The sequence below is a fragment of the Candoia aspera genome, chromosome 2 (genome assembly GCF_035149785.1).
Source record: "Candoia aspera isolate rCanAsp1 chromosome 2, rCanAsp1.hap2, whole genome shotgun sequence".
Taxonomy (NCBI): domain Eukaryota; kingdom Metazoa; phylum Chordata; class Lepidosauria; order Squamata; family Boidae; genus Candoia; species Candoia aspera.
In genome coordinates this window covers 49,028,635-49,047,176 of record NC_086154.1, presented here as the reverse complement: position 1 = coordinate 49,047,176, position 18,542 = coordinate 49,028,635, and the positions used below count along the sequence as shown (strand labels likewise).

Genomic DNA, 18,542 nt, shown 5'->3' with positions numbered 1-18,542 from the left:
GATATCTCTTAACCCTCTTCAAAACCCTCAACTCTAATCCACAGGAAGTGTCGGGCTGGGTGGCTCAAGAGAGGCCACACAGGCGCGATCCTGTTCAAGGCCCCAGCTGCCTCCCTATTCCAGGCTGTGGCCAGGACCTCCTTTGGACCGTGCAGTAGATCCTTGGGTATAACCCCCAGCTCCTTCTGAAAACCCACTGGGTCCATCAGTCGCCGGGGGTGGACCAATTGAATGGGTCTCACCTCCTGGCAGAATGGGGCAGCATAAGAGATCTCAGGGCCACCAGGGCATGATCTGACCATGACAATGGGGACAGATGTAACTGTCCCCTCAGAGCACATTGCCACTGCTCCGACAAGAAAATCAAGTCTGGTGTGAGGCCACTGTCCGAGTTGGGTCCCAAATAATCTGAGACAGGCGCATAGCCGCCATGGTGGCCATGAGCTGCTTCTGAGGCCCATCCCAGGGATAGCAGATTGAAGTCCCCAGAACCATAAGTCTAGGGAATTCCACTGCCAGCCCCGAGGTGGCCTCCAGCAGCTCAGGCAAGGAGGTTGCTACATAGCAGGGAGGCTGGTACAGCAGGAACACTCTCAACTGTTCTCGGGTACCCAACTTGAAAAACAGGGTCTCACAACTGGCCACTTGCGGAGCAGTGTCCCTGGAGTCTACTGGAGACTCGGATGACAACCGCCACCCCTCCTCCCCAACCCTGATGTCTCGGCTGGTGCCATAACTGAAACCCAGCTGGGCACATCTCAAAGTGGTACCCCTCCTTCTGGGCTCAGCTAGGTCTCAGTAATACATGCCAGGTCTGCCCTCTCCTCTAGGGGGCCTTGTTGTTGACTGACCTGGCATTAACAAGCAGCAGTCAGAGACCAGGGCCCTCAAGGATCTGCTGTCCAGGGCCTGGGTCTGAGCCCAAAGGGTCAGAACATGCCACTGGTAATAAACACCAGGGGTGTCTTCCCCTAAGCTGGCTTGCCCTCCGGTTCCTGTGATAGCATCCATGGCCCATCACCACCTCAATAGTATAACCCGCCCTATAGCCACCAGAGTTCCCAGGCCCAGGTGCCTCCAATCCTAGACCTCCAGAGTCCCTGGATCAAAATAAGCTCCCTTCCCCCATGCACACATCCTTCCACACAAACACCGGGGTGGCAGGCTCTCCAGCACACCAGCTCCTGCTCTCGGTGCTGTTAGGGCCTCACCATCACCCCCACTCTCACTGTGACCCCCCTCTACCTGTCTCACTAGTCAATAGGGGGGCACCACATTCATTCCTACCCATCTCCTGTCTCTAACTCTTACATACAACCATACCATCCAGGACTCCCCCCACATCTCTCACACCAGGGAGGGAGTCCCACACTCACACTGGAGGGATCCTGATAACTCCACCACCTCTGGGTAAGTTGGGAAAGGATGACCAGTACTCCACTCTAACTCGCCACTCTTCACTGCCGGGGCCTCCTGTGTGGAGCCTATCGCACCAGCTGGATCCCCTGTGCTGTTGGAATCTGCAGACCCCTCTCTTCATGGGGCTCTGGGACAGGGCCCAAGGCCATAGAAAGTCACCCCCCCACACACCACCACCAAGGTCTTCAACTAGTGGGCTCTGGCAGAGGGGCCTAGAGTCCCCAAGCCTCATCATCCACTGCGGCCAAGCACCACCCCACTGGTTACACCACTCCACCAGTTCCACCACCATGGTCCACTCAGCCTAGGGGTTCCTTGTTTCACCAGACCAGTTTGATGCACCAAGGCTGTGCTGCTGGTCGCGTCCCAGTGTCCAGTGTCCTGTTCCAGGGCTGCATCCTCTACCAGGGCCAGCTCATGCCAGGGTCCACCGTGCCACCACGGCTACTCTGCCACCCAGGTCCAATGCCTTATCAAGCTGTCCCACTGCACCGCTGGAATCCACCACGTCACCAAACCCACTCCTCCACACTGGGATTTGCCGCGTCACTGAAGCCAGCTCCACACTGGGGCTCATAGCCCTGCTAAACTGCCGCACTGGAGACCCACTGCTCCACCAGTCTGCTGCCAAAGGCTCGTGCTGCCAGGCCAGAGACCCGGAAAATACCAGGCCCACCAGGCCCTCTGTTCCATACCACTAAAGGCCACCAAGGACCACCCAATCCGCTGCACTGCAAGTCTGCTAGCAGCTGCCACACACTGCTGGTCCATCCTGGGTCTCCGTCCAAATGTATTAAGCCAGGAAACCCTCCAGGACTCACAAAAACTCTCCCCAAAATCCCAACTAACAAAATAGGGGCTGGGGTCAGGGCTCAAAAGAGACTAGGAGTCTTCCCCCTCAGAGCAGCGGTCAGTGTCTGCTCCCGGTCACCATCCTGGATCTCTAATTTGCCTTCACTTTCTACATCCTCTCTAGTTCCTCCTTCAGGCTCAGGTATTTCTCCAATTTCTCATACTCCTTCCTGGTGTTGCTGTCATTTGGCACAGCTACATCTATCACCAGCGCTGTCTTCTGGTCCTTGTCTACTACCACGATGTCTGGTTGATTGACCAGTACCTGCCTATCTGTATTGGGAAGTCCTACAGGATCATAGCCCTGTTATTCTCTACAACCTTCTGTGGAATCTCCCATCTGGACTTGGGAGGATCTAGCCCATACCCTGTGCTAGGCCCTCCCAAGTCAAGATGGGAGATTCCACAGAAGGTTGTAAAGAATAACAGGACTAAGATCCTGTGGTATATAATAATAATTGTGGTATATAATAATTACATAGTAGTAGTAGTAGTAGTAGTAAAGCTAACAGCAACAGAGATTCTGTTCTCCAGTGATACTTCAACATTCATTAAACCCACAGACTCTTCACCAGCATACTCTAACATGCTTTAGCTACAGAATGTCTTATAATATCCACAAGAAAACTTTCAGTCATCAAATCCACCACCATGAAAACTCTCCTAATCCAGAAATACATAATTAATGGCAAGACTATGAGTTCATCACCACGAGATTGCATCCTAATTTTCAACATCATGGGTTTTTTGCTCCTGAAATCACAGCTTCACTGTGTACATGTTATCTATATGGTTGTATCAACTTCCCAGTAGTAAAAGATTTAGGTAGTTCTCTATATTCCTAAATACCCTTTCAGATTTGCCATATTACAAATTATTTGCATTGAACACACAGTCTCAACATCTGCTTTGCATGGAATGAATAATACATAAAATGATTCATCCAAAACATTCCTTTTTCTTAATGTTTGGAATGTAAATTTTGATTGATAAAATTTTAGAAGGCTTTGTTTGCTATTCAAGCATAAGACTACACAATGGGTTGTCCTCCTGTCCTCATTTTCCAAAGCTGTGGTAGTTCAAGCCTATGCTGCCACACTCACTTAGTTTGGGGCAGACCTGTATTAGATTGCACTATACCATTTTGGGTCACTTTTTAAGCACATATTTTTGTTCATTGTATTTTTTTCCCTAATTATTTTATAAGATAGTTAAGTTTAAGCTAAAGTCTTTGTTATTACAAGAAAGCTACAATAAATAATGTTTAAGTAGTGCATTTTAAGTAGCATGAAAAGTCATCACTTTTATTATTATTTAACATAATAGCGATGATGATCTTTAAATTGAGATACGTAAATATGTAAACTGTTAATGTTTGGTACAAAATGACTCCATTTTTCTATTATTTCTTGTAAAAGGTAGTTCAAACAAATAATTTGTCAACAGCTATATTGAGTTATATTGTTTTACATCTGTCCTTTTCAAAAGAGCAGAAAATGTTTGTATGTCTCTATGGATATGGAAAACAGAATGAATATGTGTGTGTGTGTTCCTTAAAATGACAGATGTTTTGCTTTCATAATAAACTACTGAGTTTAAATTAAATATATGAACTGCCACAATACATTGTACATAGCAAAAAAGCCCATTTAAAGTTTGTTAAACCAGTATTAACATTTTCATAGCTGTAAATTCTGGGAAAAAATTGTTTCTCCTAATATAGAAAAACAGAAATCCAAGTCTCAGAGGAAACATTAATGCCCACTTAAGCGGTGTTAGCCTTTCATAAGCAGCAAATCTCATTTTTCTCTGGGGAAGCCTGTTGGAAACTCAGATAACCTACACTTACCCTTGCTTATTCAGAGGCTCCATAAAACTCTACAGCTGTGGCTGACAGGCGAATATTTAAATAATCTGAGCAGTGTAAATGCCTTGTGTTCATTTAAATAACTGAAGAGTTCAATCACTTGGATGTCAACAATTATTTCTGTTGGTGTTTCCATGTTAAAAGAGAAAGAGCATCTTAATCCCTGTGAGGGCATCTCATTAGCAGTCCTAAATTATATATGTTTAAAACGATAATTAACAGTTTGAAGGCTTTGCTGATAAAACCACTTGTACATATAAATGAAATGCAAAAAATTGGTAGCAATACTTCCAGTTTTCTGTTATTTGCTTCTTTCAACTTTGATGTTAGGTAGAAAGACATTCACTGAGTTTAAGTCTGGAAATGTTGAAATAAGGGCAGATGTTTTAAATTATTTCCACACTAAGGTAAAGGTAAAGGTTTCCCTTGACATTAAGTCCAGTCGTGTCCAACTCTAGGGGGCGGTGCTCATCTCCATTTCAAAGCCGAAGAGCCGGCGTTTGTCCATAGACACTTCCGTGGTCATATGGCCGGCATGACTAAACGGAACGCCGTTACCTGCCCGCTGAAGCGGTACCTATTAATCTACTCACATTTGCATGTTTTTGAACTGCTAGGTTGGCAGGAGCTGGGACTAGCAACGGGAGTTCACCCCGTCACGTGGATTCGAACCACTGACCTTCTGATCGGCAAGCTCAGCAGCTCAGCGGTTTAACCCGCTGCACCACCGCGTCCCACATTTCCACACTAAAGAGATATAATTATAAGCAGCTGTCAGTTTTACATAATCCTGAATGATACGGTTTTAAGAATGCAAATGAAATGCTAAATCAAAAGTGTTTGTTATGGAAAGAATCACATACAGTGTATCTCACACTATTAATCTACTTCTGTGTAGGTGATCTGAATAAAGATATTATTTACCCCATTTTCATAGTTACATAAAAATATGTTCTTTATTTTCTATATAATTCATTTATATGAAGACTTCTTAAATTGTTTTATAGACAAACCTACTTTGAGTTTCAATATTATCCCCCAAAAGTATAAAGGAGGCCATATTCTCTGTTTCATGTGGCAAGGTCACCATGGGCCATTTTGTCACAAGGTCCAGGTGATGAATTATCAAATCAATGTGCTCCCCCTCCCATTTTATGAATGGTGATCTTGACCATGTAAGAGAAATCAAATGACTGCTAGAGACCTTTCCACCTTCAATATATATTGAACTGCCATAATTCCAGACAACATGGTATTGGGCAATCCCAGGATGAGCAGACAGCATCAGGTTGGGAATGTGACATGATCCATCTGTAATTTACAAGAGTCCTTGGTATTATCATCCATAGAAGTGATACAATTATTTGCTTTGTAATAGAAGGTGTGCACTCACACACTTGGCTGGGGAAAAGCAGATCACTTTCATAGAAATAGTTTAACAGTTTAAGCTACCTTAAGAAACTCTAGTTCTTCATGATTCAGGGATTTAGATTTTTTCTATTATAATTTGTAACCTGTATGCTAATGGCTCATGAATGTGCATGTGCATGTGTGTGTTGATATGTTACATTGCTGTGGAGTTCATGCTGAACTTTTTATTTCCTCCCATTTTTCTCCTGTGTGAACATTGAGGTTTATCCCCCAACTCATCTATCATCCCTCTTTATATGACATAGTTAACTGTTGGTTTTTCATTGTAATAAAGGTTGGAAATTTTACTGCATGGCAGTTTGTCATTGCCAGCTGGCATGAACCTCTAATCCAAAATAACTAGTCTCTACTGCCAACTACTGAATAATCTAAGAACTTCTGGATTAAAATCTTAAATTATACCCTTCATCTGAACGTCTTTATTTGGAAAAAAAAATCCCATTCTTTTATTCTGCTCAATCTTAATCTTGGAAATTTGCTTTTACAGTTCCCTTTTTAGGAGATAACTTGCTCCATGGCCTTCACAAATTCAATATGGCTCAGTAAAGGATTTCACATAGTTAAAAATGAATGCATTTTATAAAGCCTCAGGATTTCAGAAAATCAGTTAGGATTGTGCAGATGGTAACCACAAATAAATAAATAAATAAGTCAAAACTCAGCCAATTAAACTAAGAATCTGTACTTATCCCAGATACTGTAGATCCCAAGGTGAAAGCCATAGGCATGCCAATTTAAAGCTACCTTGGGGACTTCAGCTCAAATAAATGCTGCAGGGAACTGTATTTTTTAGCTCCAAAATTGAACCCTACTTCCTGTTCCAATAGTGAAGAAAGTTATTCTGGAAAAATTTCCCTGGATTTCTCAGATGCTACTTCTGGCTTGCTTTGTGAGTGGCCACAACTAGATAAATGTTTTATCTATGAAAAAAATGGCCAAGGACACTACCATTCTGAATTTATATCTTTTTAAGGATTACTTCCACTGCCTTACTGTTACATTCTGGAATTGTTTGGTTCTTCAACCAATAACATGCCTTGTCCTACAGGAAATCCTTTTTATTGACTTCTGTAGCATTTTGCATCTAATCTGCATTATTTAAATGTATTTAATTTACAATGTACAGTATATTGCATTAACAGCATGAACAAATCACTGAGACAGTAAAACCAGATGTAATTTGAAGCAGAAATAATTAACGTAAATGATAATAGGAAGAAAAGTGATATTAACAATCAATTAAAATTACCCAAATGTCTTCCAGAAGTATTTTATTGTTTATTGTGTTATATCTCATCTTTCCTCCAAAAAGAGGGCAGTGCACAGTTTTCTCTTTTACCTCCACAACAATCGTGTTGGCTAAAGTAGGCTGTTGTAAAACAAGTTAGGTTTCTGACTGAATGAAGCTATGAACCTGGGTTTAGTCTGACACTCTATCACACCATACAGACTTCAGGCGATTCTGAAGTAAGGATTGTCATGGTTGTCACTGAGGAATGCAAAGGATACATTCCAAAGTTGACTGTGGTCATGGGAGGTGATAAAAATGACCAGGCAGGCTTTCCCCCACCAAGCTGTGTAATGCCATTTCCAGAATTTATGGTGCTATACTGTAAGCTATTTGAGACCGATTGCTTTTGAGCATAGGCATGTGAATAATGAGACCAGGGTTTGGCAGGTTTTGCATTCTAACAAGAATCATAAATAGTGTCTCCCTCACCTCAAGGGAAGGGAAGGGAAAAAAAGATTTCTTTTGGCTATAGAGGTTGAGTGATCTTTAGTAGCTCCACCTCAAGCCAGATGGCATTGACTGCCAGTACTAGTGGCTCTTTGTATTCTGATCATGGCAGCTTCCCTCCAGAAAGTGAAGCAACTTGTAGCATTTTTGCAGGTTAGAAGCTGACATTATTTAGTCCTGCTTGTTTTGAAAGGAATTCAGCTTCTGTGGGTCAAAAGTGGAAGTGGTGAGGGGGAGATCAAACTATCTGCCATATTTTTGCTCAATTGATTTGGGCTGCATCAAAGACTGTTGTTGGGCTGAATCCTATCTTCTATAATTTGGGTAATTTCTTATGCTCACAAAAACGGTACAAAGGTTTGGTCTCTTTTATATGGGAAAAAAGAACTTAAAAATGTGGACAGGATCAGGTAGGAGAGGGGACAAGGTAGGAAATGGCCAAGGGAGGAATGTCTGTCTGACTCTTCCATTCATTTTCTTTCTTTAACTTTGGTAAAACTATGCACAAGCTTGCAGCATACTGAAAGTGCTCCTGCCCCTTGCAGCATTTCCTGGAAATGGTCAGGTAACCATGCAATATTGCATGGTTACCTGACCAATGTTATATGATCACCTGATCAAGCTACAAAGAGATCCTTGATGCCACTGAGAGTAGCACATTCAGAGCTTTTCCGAAAGCTAGAGACAGAAAAAGAGCAAAGAGAAAGCATGAGGACAGATGTACACACAACCTAGCCACTACTATGAAGTTGGCAACTTCCTCTCTCTCCAGCTTTCCAACTGAGAATTATCACACCTTAACCATTTCAGTTTTCTCCATCTTTAAATTGCTCTTAGCCTTCCTGAAGGGGTTGAATTAAAAAGGGGAAACAGTTTGGCTCAACACTATCTAGGCTTCTCATTATTGTTGAGAACATTGTTACGTCATTCTTGACAGGGTAAGACTGCATGTCTTGTGTTTCTAAAACCTCTGAACTTCACATGTTCCAGTAACATCACTTTGATCCTTACCAATCCACTTTGCAGGCAGACAGATTGCAAAGCCGGAACAAATCACAATATTCTGCCCAGGAAGTGTAAGGCTGAAAATTAAAGAGGTTTTGGGATGGGGGATATTCTCTTTGCCTTTTTTCATGTTCAGTATTTTTATCAGAATGCATAAGCATCAAATAAAATGAATAGCTCTGATCTGTTTTCACCCAGCAAAAATGGAACATGCATGGATTAACATGTGTGAAAAGGAGAAAGAAAAGTAGAAATTAGAGTGTTGGGGAGTGAGGTAATAAAAATCAATAATATGTCCATGTCATGTTGCCCATTTCCATTGGAATAAAATCCTCAAAGCATCTGGTATTTCTCTTTTTAGCTTCCTGCAAAGATTATCCTTCATTTCTAAATGCTAAATGTGTATAAATATGTTTCTTAGATCCAGAATAAATCATGGGGCTTGCTTAGTCAATATACTGTATGTGTGTGCATGCAAATATAATTTGGCATGCTTCAGAACTTTTAGGCAAACTGTATCAGCCTGCTCCGTATATCCAGTGACAAAAGATTATGGAAGTTGGAAGACACCATGTTGCTAAATCCTGCATGAAACAATGCAGAAAATGCCAAGCTCCTAAACTCATGTAGATCTTGCTCCTAGGATTTTCTTCTTCCATCCCTTGGGATGGCCTAGAGGGGCTAAATCTGTCAGTTGCTCTGACACAAATGGGCTCAGACAACCTTACAGTCTTTGACAGAGAAGTGCTAGCTGGCCTTCTTGACCCTCAGGATGTTCATATGAAAGACAGCTATAATGAAATTGGCCCATGACTGACTTCAAACCACTGATGATTCTGTTAAGCCTGAACCACTGATTCAATTGCCCCCAGTCCCTTCTCTCTTCCTGCAACACTCCATTTAGCCATACCTGGCTCCTATCCTGGTAAGAAGCTATGCTGGGCATGCTCAATGTGCTGCTTCTAAATTCCTTCTTTCTCTGCCTCCAACCCCACTTCAGTGACATAGCTCTTCCTTCTGACCTATCACTTCCTTGCTCAGCTGGGGCAGTAGATATATAGCTAGTACTCAAATATCTATGATGATGCTGTCTCCTGGCACCAATTGAATGTCAGCTCACCATGCCTTCTTGTTAAACAAGGGATAGGGGACCGCTGTGATGAAGCCCAACTGTCCTTGACTGATGCAGGAGCATCTATGCATCAGGAATTTAGGTCCCTCAGAAACACATGGATCAAATAAGTATCAGCTGTGACTAATAATGGGCTTTGAACAGTGTTAATTTTAATATTGAATAGCTTAATCTTTAAAATATAGTTCAGTCTGTTGATTTCTTTTCTTGGAAAGCTAGCAAATTCCACTTTAGACATCAGACTTAGTCAACACATTGGAAAGTTAGTTACTTTTAGCAGGATCTCTTTGCTGTTGTATGCAGCAGAGGGCAGGATTTTTCTACATTATGATGACACTAATGTCAACTCATTTGTAACTGGGATGTTTATTTTTCAAAAAGTGAGATTTACAATATAACAATACCAGTGTTTAAAACAATAATATTTCTTTATTACCATGTTTCTTGCATTTTTCCCCCATGAAAGAACAGATAAAATGTAATATCAAGCAGATCCTAACACCAAACTTTCCAGGAGTACTGTCTTATCTTGTTTAAATAGAAATATATAAACAGTTTGTTGACAACACTGTAGGAAATATAACTTCCTGCAGGGCTGGAAGAGGAGGTTCAAGATGTCTTCTGTAAATTTTGCAAGTATGACCAAGGGCTTGCATATTTCCCATGTGCTGTAGTATGAAGTGGTTTGCAGTAGAATGTAGCTATGAATTTTATATCTAAAGTGTGTAGCACAGATTTTCGTAAGAAAATAAATAGCAATCAGCTGTCTTTTTTATTGCTCTGTGTTTATACTGTCCCAAGGATGCATTGCCAGCAATGTTACAGAGCAACAATAATGGAAAAGGCATATTCGGATTAACCTGGTGCCTTTTAAATGTGTTACCTCTAACTACCATGGTCATGCTGGCTGGATGAGATGGTAGCATGGTAGAAAGCTCCAAACTGGCAAAGCTTGCTGAAAAAACTTTCTTGATATACTCCAAAGGAACAGTGTTTTAGAAAAGAGTCATTGTGTGCGAGATGAGCGGCAGAGAAATTTGATAAATAAATAAATAAATAAAACATTTATGCAAAATTGAATGTGTTCCACTTAGTATAGGGAGAAAGCTGAATTCACTTAAAATGATTTAACTAGGGATAATAAAAATGCCAGTTCTTTTCATGCAGTGTCTCACTTCTTTTTTTAAATCATCCTAGTATGAAGAAGGGAAAAAGCGAAGAAAGCCCAACTACAGCAGTGTTGACCTCTCTGAGGTTGAATGGGAAGACAGAGATGATGTGGTAAGTGATGGTTCAGTCACTGCTTGTCAGAAAAGTCAGTTGCACTCACTACCAGCTTGACTGAGTAGCAGAAGGAAAAGAAAGGAAAATCATAAGCCTCTTTAAAAAATTAGGTAAAATTTATTTTTACCTCATTTTTTTGTTAGCCCTTTCCCAACAAATATATCTCAGTTATACTTGATTGATGTAATGGGTGTTTTCATGATGCTTTAATTGTGTTTTTAATTTGTGTTTGTGTGTCTGTGTGCGTGTGTAGATATTAGTTTACTTCTTTATTTGTGGTGCTTACAAGTCCATCTTCCTCTGGCAGATCAAGGCAGCCTAAGGGCGAAGGGTCTCCCTTCATTTCATCCCCATATAACTCTATCAGATTGAGGTGGGACATTAGGGAGGGAAAAGAATGTTGAATGCAACTGATAGAAGAGGGTGTAAGAGGAGCAGATCCTTTTTTTCTCAATACAGTTAATGAGTTTTCAGGACTATTGTGCAGAGGTCCACCTGTTTTTACTACCTACTCTGTAAGTAAAATCAGTAAATCACTAAGAACGTAGATAGATAAATAAAATCCCTTCTTCCTCATTTACTTTCTTTTTACATGATGTGCTGTAAGAATCCTCTTACACCATTCATTATCCTCAAGTCAACCATTTGTGAGCAGAACATACACATAGCAGTGCTTTCCTAGAGGTATTGATCAAAGGTGCCTTTGATCATGGAGGCATATGGAACCCTTCACAGCCTTACACTTCTTAAGTTTATCTAATGTCTTTTTCAAGCTCTCCAGGTTGGTGATCATCATGGCAGCAAATCTGCATTATTCAATTGATTTTATTACGGTCACTGACCAGTACAAGATACAATTCTATAAAAATATGCACATTAGCCATTAGCCATAAAATATGAGCCATCTAAATTAAAATAATTTTAAATTTGAGTTTACAAGTTCCAATTAGGTGTTAAAATACGTTTGGATCACAATGTAAGTGAGCCCCTTAAGTTTAAAAACAATCTTATTAATTTGCATTATCATGACTAATATTCTATCAGGTATAAGTGTCTATAAAAATATATATAAAATATTAAAAGGAGTGATAAAAAGAGTAAAATATCATATATAAAATGTGTTATATAGACCACAAAGTTATTACAAGGGATACATTACTATATTTTTCCAATCATAATCTGACGTATCTTCATAGCAGCTGCGCAGAATCTGGCTACTTGCACCGTGACAGTTGGATATTCATCTATAAGTAACATTTGCATACAATCTATATCTTTCCATCTAGGGCATTTACTAATCAAAGGTAATATTAGTTTACTCCTGAACTCTTTATAAAAAGGACAATGGAGAAGCACGTGGTCTGTAGTTTCTATCTCTCCATTGTTACAAGGGCACCGCCTTGCAGCTATTGGGATTCTTTTGTATCTGTCTTCCAAGACTGCAGAAGGGAGTGCATGGCTTTGAGCTAGGGAGAAAGCTTTCCGCTGGCTAGGAATTTCAAGTTGAGAAAGGTAGTTAGCTGTATTGACAATATATTTATTATGCTCTGAAGATAGGAAATGAGGGGCCTTCTGTAAGTCCATTTGTCTCTCTATATCCTTTATCCTTTGCTTCAGGGTCAATTTTGCCTGTTCGTAATCCATCCTAAGAATTGAATCTGTAGAAAATCCTAGCTTTGTGAGGCTAAATTCAATGTCCTTTAACCAAGAGGATTGGAAGTAATCTTGAAAAATGAGTGGTGCTAAACCTTGGGAATAATGCTTGAGTTTTAGCCAAAGGTTCAGGAGGCTAGACGCACTCTTGCCTCGACTTTTATCATGCCGACTTCCACTCAAAGTTGAGCGTTTGTCACACATTTGGGCATTTGGAGTACTGCTCTAATAAATTTGGACTGCACTTGTTCCAGAGGTGTAATGCTTGAAGTCGGAGCACCAACGCAGGACCTGTAAAGGAGCTGGGCTAATGATTTCACCTGGAAGAGCTTAAGAGCTGCTGGAATATAGTGCCCGCCTTTGCTTCGGAAAAACTTTAGAATGGCATTGGCTGATTTTTGTCCAGAGTCAGCTGCATACTCAAAGTGAGGTTTCCTAGATCCAGTGGCATGCACAACTACCCCTAGGTATTTGAAGCTTGTCACTTGCTCTATTCTGTGCCCATTTATATGCCAGGAGCGAAGTTTCGGCCTTTTAGCGAAGGTCATTATCTTTGTTTTCTGATAATTTATTTCTAACTGATTATTAATACAATATTGGGCCAAGGATGTCAAAGCTCTCTTGAGACCTATAGGAGTCCTGGAGAGTATGACCACATCATCTGCATACAGCAGCAGGGCAATACTTCGGTCCCCTAATTTAGGAGGATGAAAGCCTGGGTGACTTAGGCATCTTACCATATCATTAACGTAAAAGTTAAAAAGTAGGGGAGCCAAAATGCAACCCTGTTTCACCCCCTCTTGTACTTTAATCGGCTTGGACAGTGACCCAGATCTATTGCACCTGACCTTCAAGGCCGTATCTGAGTGTAGGGCACGTATTAGGTAGAGGAGCCTGCTATCTATTGAGGTGGCTTCCAACTTCTCCCACAGCTTAGGCCTAGATATAGAATCAAAAGCTGCCTAAGTCTATGTAAGTAGCATACAATGATGTTATCTTGTTGGAACAATATTTTTCAATCAAGTGTTGAAGAATCAGGCATTGTTCAATAGCTCCTCTGCCCTCTCTAAAGCCAGCCTGTTCGTCCACTATAAGATTTCTCTGGTCCAGCCAGTCTTTGAGTTTTCCTTGCAAATGTCTAGCATATAGCTTACTAATTATATTCAGTAGACTAATAGGTCAGTAATTGGCAGGATCATTTATCTTCCCTTTTTTAAAAATCGGGACTATAATAGCCAGGCCCCAATCCTCTGGGATTCTCCCCGAATTATCAATATAGGTAAAAAGTGATGCTAAAATTGGGGACCACCATTCAACATTATTCTTTAATACTTCCGCTGAAATAAAATTCATTCCCGGAGCCTTCCCTTTTCTAAGTTGTCCAATAAGAAATTTGATTTCAGCCACCGAGACTAGGGGCCACTCGGTTAGACATTTGCTCATTTGTGTCAATATCGCATTGTTAGGATCTTCATACATTTTCTGGAAATGGTATTCCCACACCTCTGGTGAAATGTGAGAGTCTAGAATAGTAGATGATCTGACAGTCTGATTGGATAATAGTTGCCAAAAAAGAGAGGTGTTCTTCAGTTTGGCAGCTTCAATAAGACGTTTTCACATGGTTTTCATATCCTGCTTCTTCTTATCAGCCACCAATCTCTTATACTGTTTTTTGCTAGCAAGGAGGTGTTCAAGAGATTTTGTATTTGTGTTGTTAATAGACTCTGTCTCAGATTTATATAAGTGATAAGCTGCAGTGAGGGCTTTCTTAGCTTCAACACATTCTTTGTCGAACCATGTCTTAGAGAGAGTCACAAACCTTTTGCTGTCAGGGTTAGTAATGCGAGTCAATACCGGTTGTAATTTTTGTATTAAATTTTTATACAAAATCAATGGGTCTTGTGAGGTATTGGGAGACATAAACGATGATCGAATTGTTTGTAAATCATCCTCTGCCAATGTCTTCCTCACCCTTTGATCAAGTTGTAAGGTCCATCTGGCACGACAACTTACTTGTCCTGCTGGTACAATGACAGGGGTAAAATATGTCTCCGGCCGCAGCTGACTAGTAGGTATCTTCAAATGTAGACATAAAGGAAGATGGTCATTTTCTAGATGCAGAAGCACCTTAAAGGACTCCACTGAATGTAATGAATTGGTAGAGACTAGCATATAATCAATAGTACTTTTCCTAGTTCCAGCCATAAATGTCTATTCTCCTGGGTGATCACTTTTCATGGAGCCATTTAGTATGTATAGATTAAACTTGTTTGCAAACTTGGCCAGACAAATCCCAGCATAGTTAGATCTTTTATCTTTGAAGAGGCGTACAAGAGTGGCATCAGGTAAATTAGGAGCGTGGGTTGGCGGATACTGCTGAAATTTGGAGAACAGTGTTTGGTCATCAGGACCCAGCCTGGCGTTAAAATCCCCCCCGAGCAGTACCAAGGCACTAGGGTATTCCAAAAGGAGGTTATCCACGTACTGCTCTAGATCTGACCACATTGCCTCTATTTGGCTCTTCTTTGTATTGGCGGGAAATACACATTAATAATTAATAAGGAAATATTTCCCAGATCTAAGAGTACAGACATAGTTATTTGATTAAGTAGCTGGATGGATTTATGGCCTACTCTCAGAGCGGTAGAAATAAGAATTCCCAGTCCACCTTTCATCCGCCCTGGCCCTCTGCCAGCAGTTGCCTCCAATTTGTACAAATAATAGCCATTGAATACAAGATCATCGGCTGTCCAAGTTTCCTGAAGCAAAAGGACATCCGTATCTAACAAATGATCTAAATGGTTAAGGCCTTTGTTACGATACCATCTGGCTATATTCCATGAAATAATTTTCAGGGGATTTATCTTACACTGGTCTGCGTACCGTCAGGCCATATGCATTAATATCCTTGATCTAGACAAACCCTCTTTGTGATCCAAATGGGTCCCATCCATATCCCCATCTTCTAAAGAGCCAAGGTCGGAAATGTCTAAGGGTTGCTCGTGAGCTTGGGCCACTGTAATAATTTTTGCTTTAGTTGTTTCCACTTGCTTCTGTGTGATATTAATACTTGTAGTGAGAGCAAAAGGCTCCTCTATCTCAGATATTACATCTGGATTTTGTAGTTCATGGTTCTCATTGACAGCTTTCTGCCTACAGCTAGTTTGCTCTCTCTTTTCAGTGCATTCATATTGTTGTCCCAAGTGAGGATTTTCTTCTTGCGTTGTTTGAGGTGTTAAATTTAATAGAGGGTTTGCTGTGTGGTAAGTTGCCATTAAAGCTCCTTTTAAGTCATTTAATTTCTTAAGTGTATCAACTTGTCTATTATCTGGTGGAGCACTGGATAAGTTAATTAAGTTCTGTTCTAAAGGAACAGGAGGCAACTAAGTTGTTATCGGGTGGAGAGAATGTTTACTATTATTGTTCCTTGGCATAGTCTCCATTAATGAGGTGTCCTTGGATTTATCTGCAGGAGTATTTTTACTATGAGTTAAATTTATAAAACTCTCTTGACTATGCTAAATTATAAGGGGACTAACTTCCTCTGAATGAAGAACTTGAATTGGGAATATTGAGAAAGTATTCAAAAAAGGTTTCATTTTTAGAAGCATACTTGGTATCACAGAAAGACCGAAAGTCAAGAGAATCCATCTAAAGCTGCCTCTGGCTGGTAGCCAGTCTATCTTTTGTAAATCCACAAATCGTTTCTCACATCGTAGTAACTGACTTAATGATTGCAGTATAGCTCTTTTCGACTCCCATTTGCCTCCATTAATTCTATTAGTTTGTATTTGAAGGGCTATCTTATTGGGTTGTAAGTAACATTTACCTAATACAGGTTTTTTACCCTTTTCATCCATTTCTATACAGATGTTTGTCATTTTCTTATCTTCCCTTTTAGCTCCTAATATAGGGTTAACTTCAGAGGCTGAAACTTCCTTTCCTCCGCAGCCTGACTGAGAAGAGCAGTGCAGGTGCAAGCCCTTAGCTTTATCAGAGGCCTCAGTTTGATTTGCAAGACTCATGCCAAATTCAACCAGGGAGTCTCTTAAAGAATCAATTTGAGTTTTGATCGTAGTCAGTAAATCAAAGATTGAGAGAACTGTCTGTGCCGTCAATAGACTGTGTCTGGTTATAAATTCCAATGAGTTCTGGACTTCCAAGCTTTTATGATCAAGGAGTCCTTCCTTATTTAATTGTTCAGCAGCTGTGCAGACAGCAACAGCCTCTGGGGAAGAAGCATTTTCTATCAATGATGAAGAAAACTCCAACAATTGCTGACTCTCTATCTCAGCCTGTAAGTCCCACTCCCAAGAATCCTTTCTATTCAATAAATAAGTTGGGGAATCATAGTTTACTGACGAGGTTCGCTTACTTGTAACAAATCTGTCCACCTTCTGTTGTTTCAGCGGTTTAGAAGAGGGTTGGGTTGCCGAGGGAGTCCTTTGTCTCTTCCTCCTTTTCCCCATATCAAAAGATAAGTGGTATAAGTCAAATATAAATAAGCAAGGGAGGCTCCGTAGTAGGATAAAAAACTATCTGAAGTTGAATGGTGAGTTTAAAATGTGATAAAATAGAAATAAAAGGAACTTGTTAGAGGAGCTCATTACAAGATGTTGCAAGTGGGAGGCATTCAGCCAGGAGTCCCCTTTTTCAAGCTCTCCAGGTTGGTGATCATCATGGCAGCAAATCTGCATTATGTAACTTTGCCTTATGACATGGAGCCAATGGGAAGAAGCATTTTCTTTGATTGGTTTTGAATTTTCCACCGTACAAAGCCTGATTTCTACTGTCATGAAAGGGAGATGACTTCTTTCTCCCTATTTTCAATCCTAGGATGGAAGTAACCCAAGCCTAGGAAGCAGTTTCTGGTCAGATTGGTGTAGTACCAGTCAGCTCAAGGGCTGCACCAGGCTTGAATGGCATGTGGAGAGCTACCATTCAGGGTCCACTGGGGAAGGAGACCTCAGGAGTTCCAAAGGGATGAAAGAGTGGCCATGAATATCTGCAAACTAAGAAAAAAATGCCAAAAGAAAGACCAAACATTTCTGGCCCTATGTACTTTGGGGAGCTCTTGACCCCACGGCAATAGTGATAGGCCTCATATATCCCCAGAACTTTTTTTTTTTTTTTGCATCCCTGATGCAATGTAGATATAGTTAGGCTTGTTCTGCAGCATGGAAAAAATGGTATGAATATTCTAAAGTAAATGTGAGGCAGCAGTTGACTGACTGCTTGATCGATTACTGCATATCCTTCAGCAATCCCACAGGACTCTGGTGGTATTATAGAATCAACAAACCATTAAAACATCCATGGGTACAATAGAAATAATAAAAACCTGACCACCTAAAAAAAAACGAACCCCAAATCCAAAACCTATTTATTTGTTTATTACATTTATACCCCACAGGATTCTTGGCTGCTTTATGGAGTGTGCAAACCATTAAAACATCCACAGTACAATACAACTAATAAAACCTATCAATCTAAAAAATCAGAAATTTAAATCCAGGTGACACTCCTCGAATGCCCCCTGGAAGAGCTGTATCTTCAGCTGCTTCCAGAAGGTCACCAAGATCAGAGCTAATGTGAGCTCTAATGGGAGGCCATTCCAGAGGGCGAGCACTCCTAATAAGAAATAGCAGCCCCTCAAAGCCCACACTTTCTTTAAATGGAGAACCACCAGCTGCTTCTCCCATCCAGATTGAATTGGTTGGGTCAGTTCTACTGGAGGAACATGATCTTTCCAAAAATGAGGGCACTCCTGCCATGGATAGATGAATGTGGGTGAGTTGGAGGTAGAAAGTATGACACAGGAAACAAAAGTTTAAAATGCCATACGGATTCCAAACTCCTTTGCTTTGGCCTCTTTAGCAACAGTCAGATGTTAGATCAAATAACAGTAGCACAGCAACAAAAATCTGTACCAAATTTTTCTGGACTCTTCTATTTTCCTTATGCTATAATCTGAAATACCAGAAACTCACTACTATTCATAAGATGAAATCCATTTAGTTCTGTGTCCAGCTGACAGACTCTAAACCTGAAGGACAATCTTCATGCTGTCCATCTAATACCTTATCTTGGATATGGGCTATTCCTTGCAATCTTACTCTTTTTGTTCCAATCAAACTCCATATTGCTTTTCTCTAGTCATT

At 40.8% G+C, this 18,542-nt stretch overlaps 1 protein-coding gene across 1 annotated transcript in view; it reads left to right on the top strand.

Moving 5' to 3' along the window:
• LOC134489973 (voltage-dependent calcium channel subunit alpha-2/delta-3-like) overlaps positions 1–18,542 on the top strand; it is a 178,617-nt gene that overhangs the window by 46,782 nt on the left and 113,293 nt on the right. Inside the window, exon 4 of the mRNA XM_063292850.1 lies at positions 10,642–10,725. Coding sequence (XP_063148920.1) covers positions 10,642–10,725 — 84 coding nt within the window. The remainder of the gene's footprint in view (positions 1–10,641; positions 10,726–18,542) is intronic.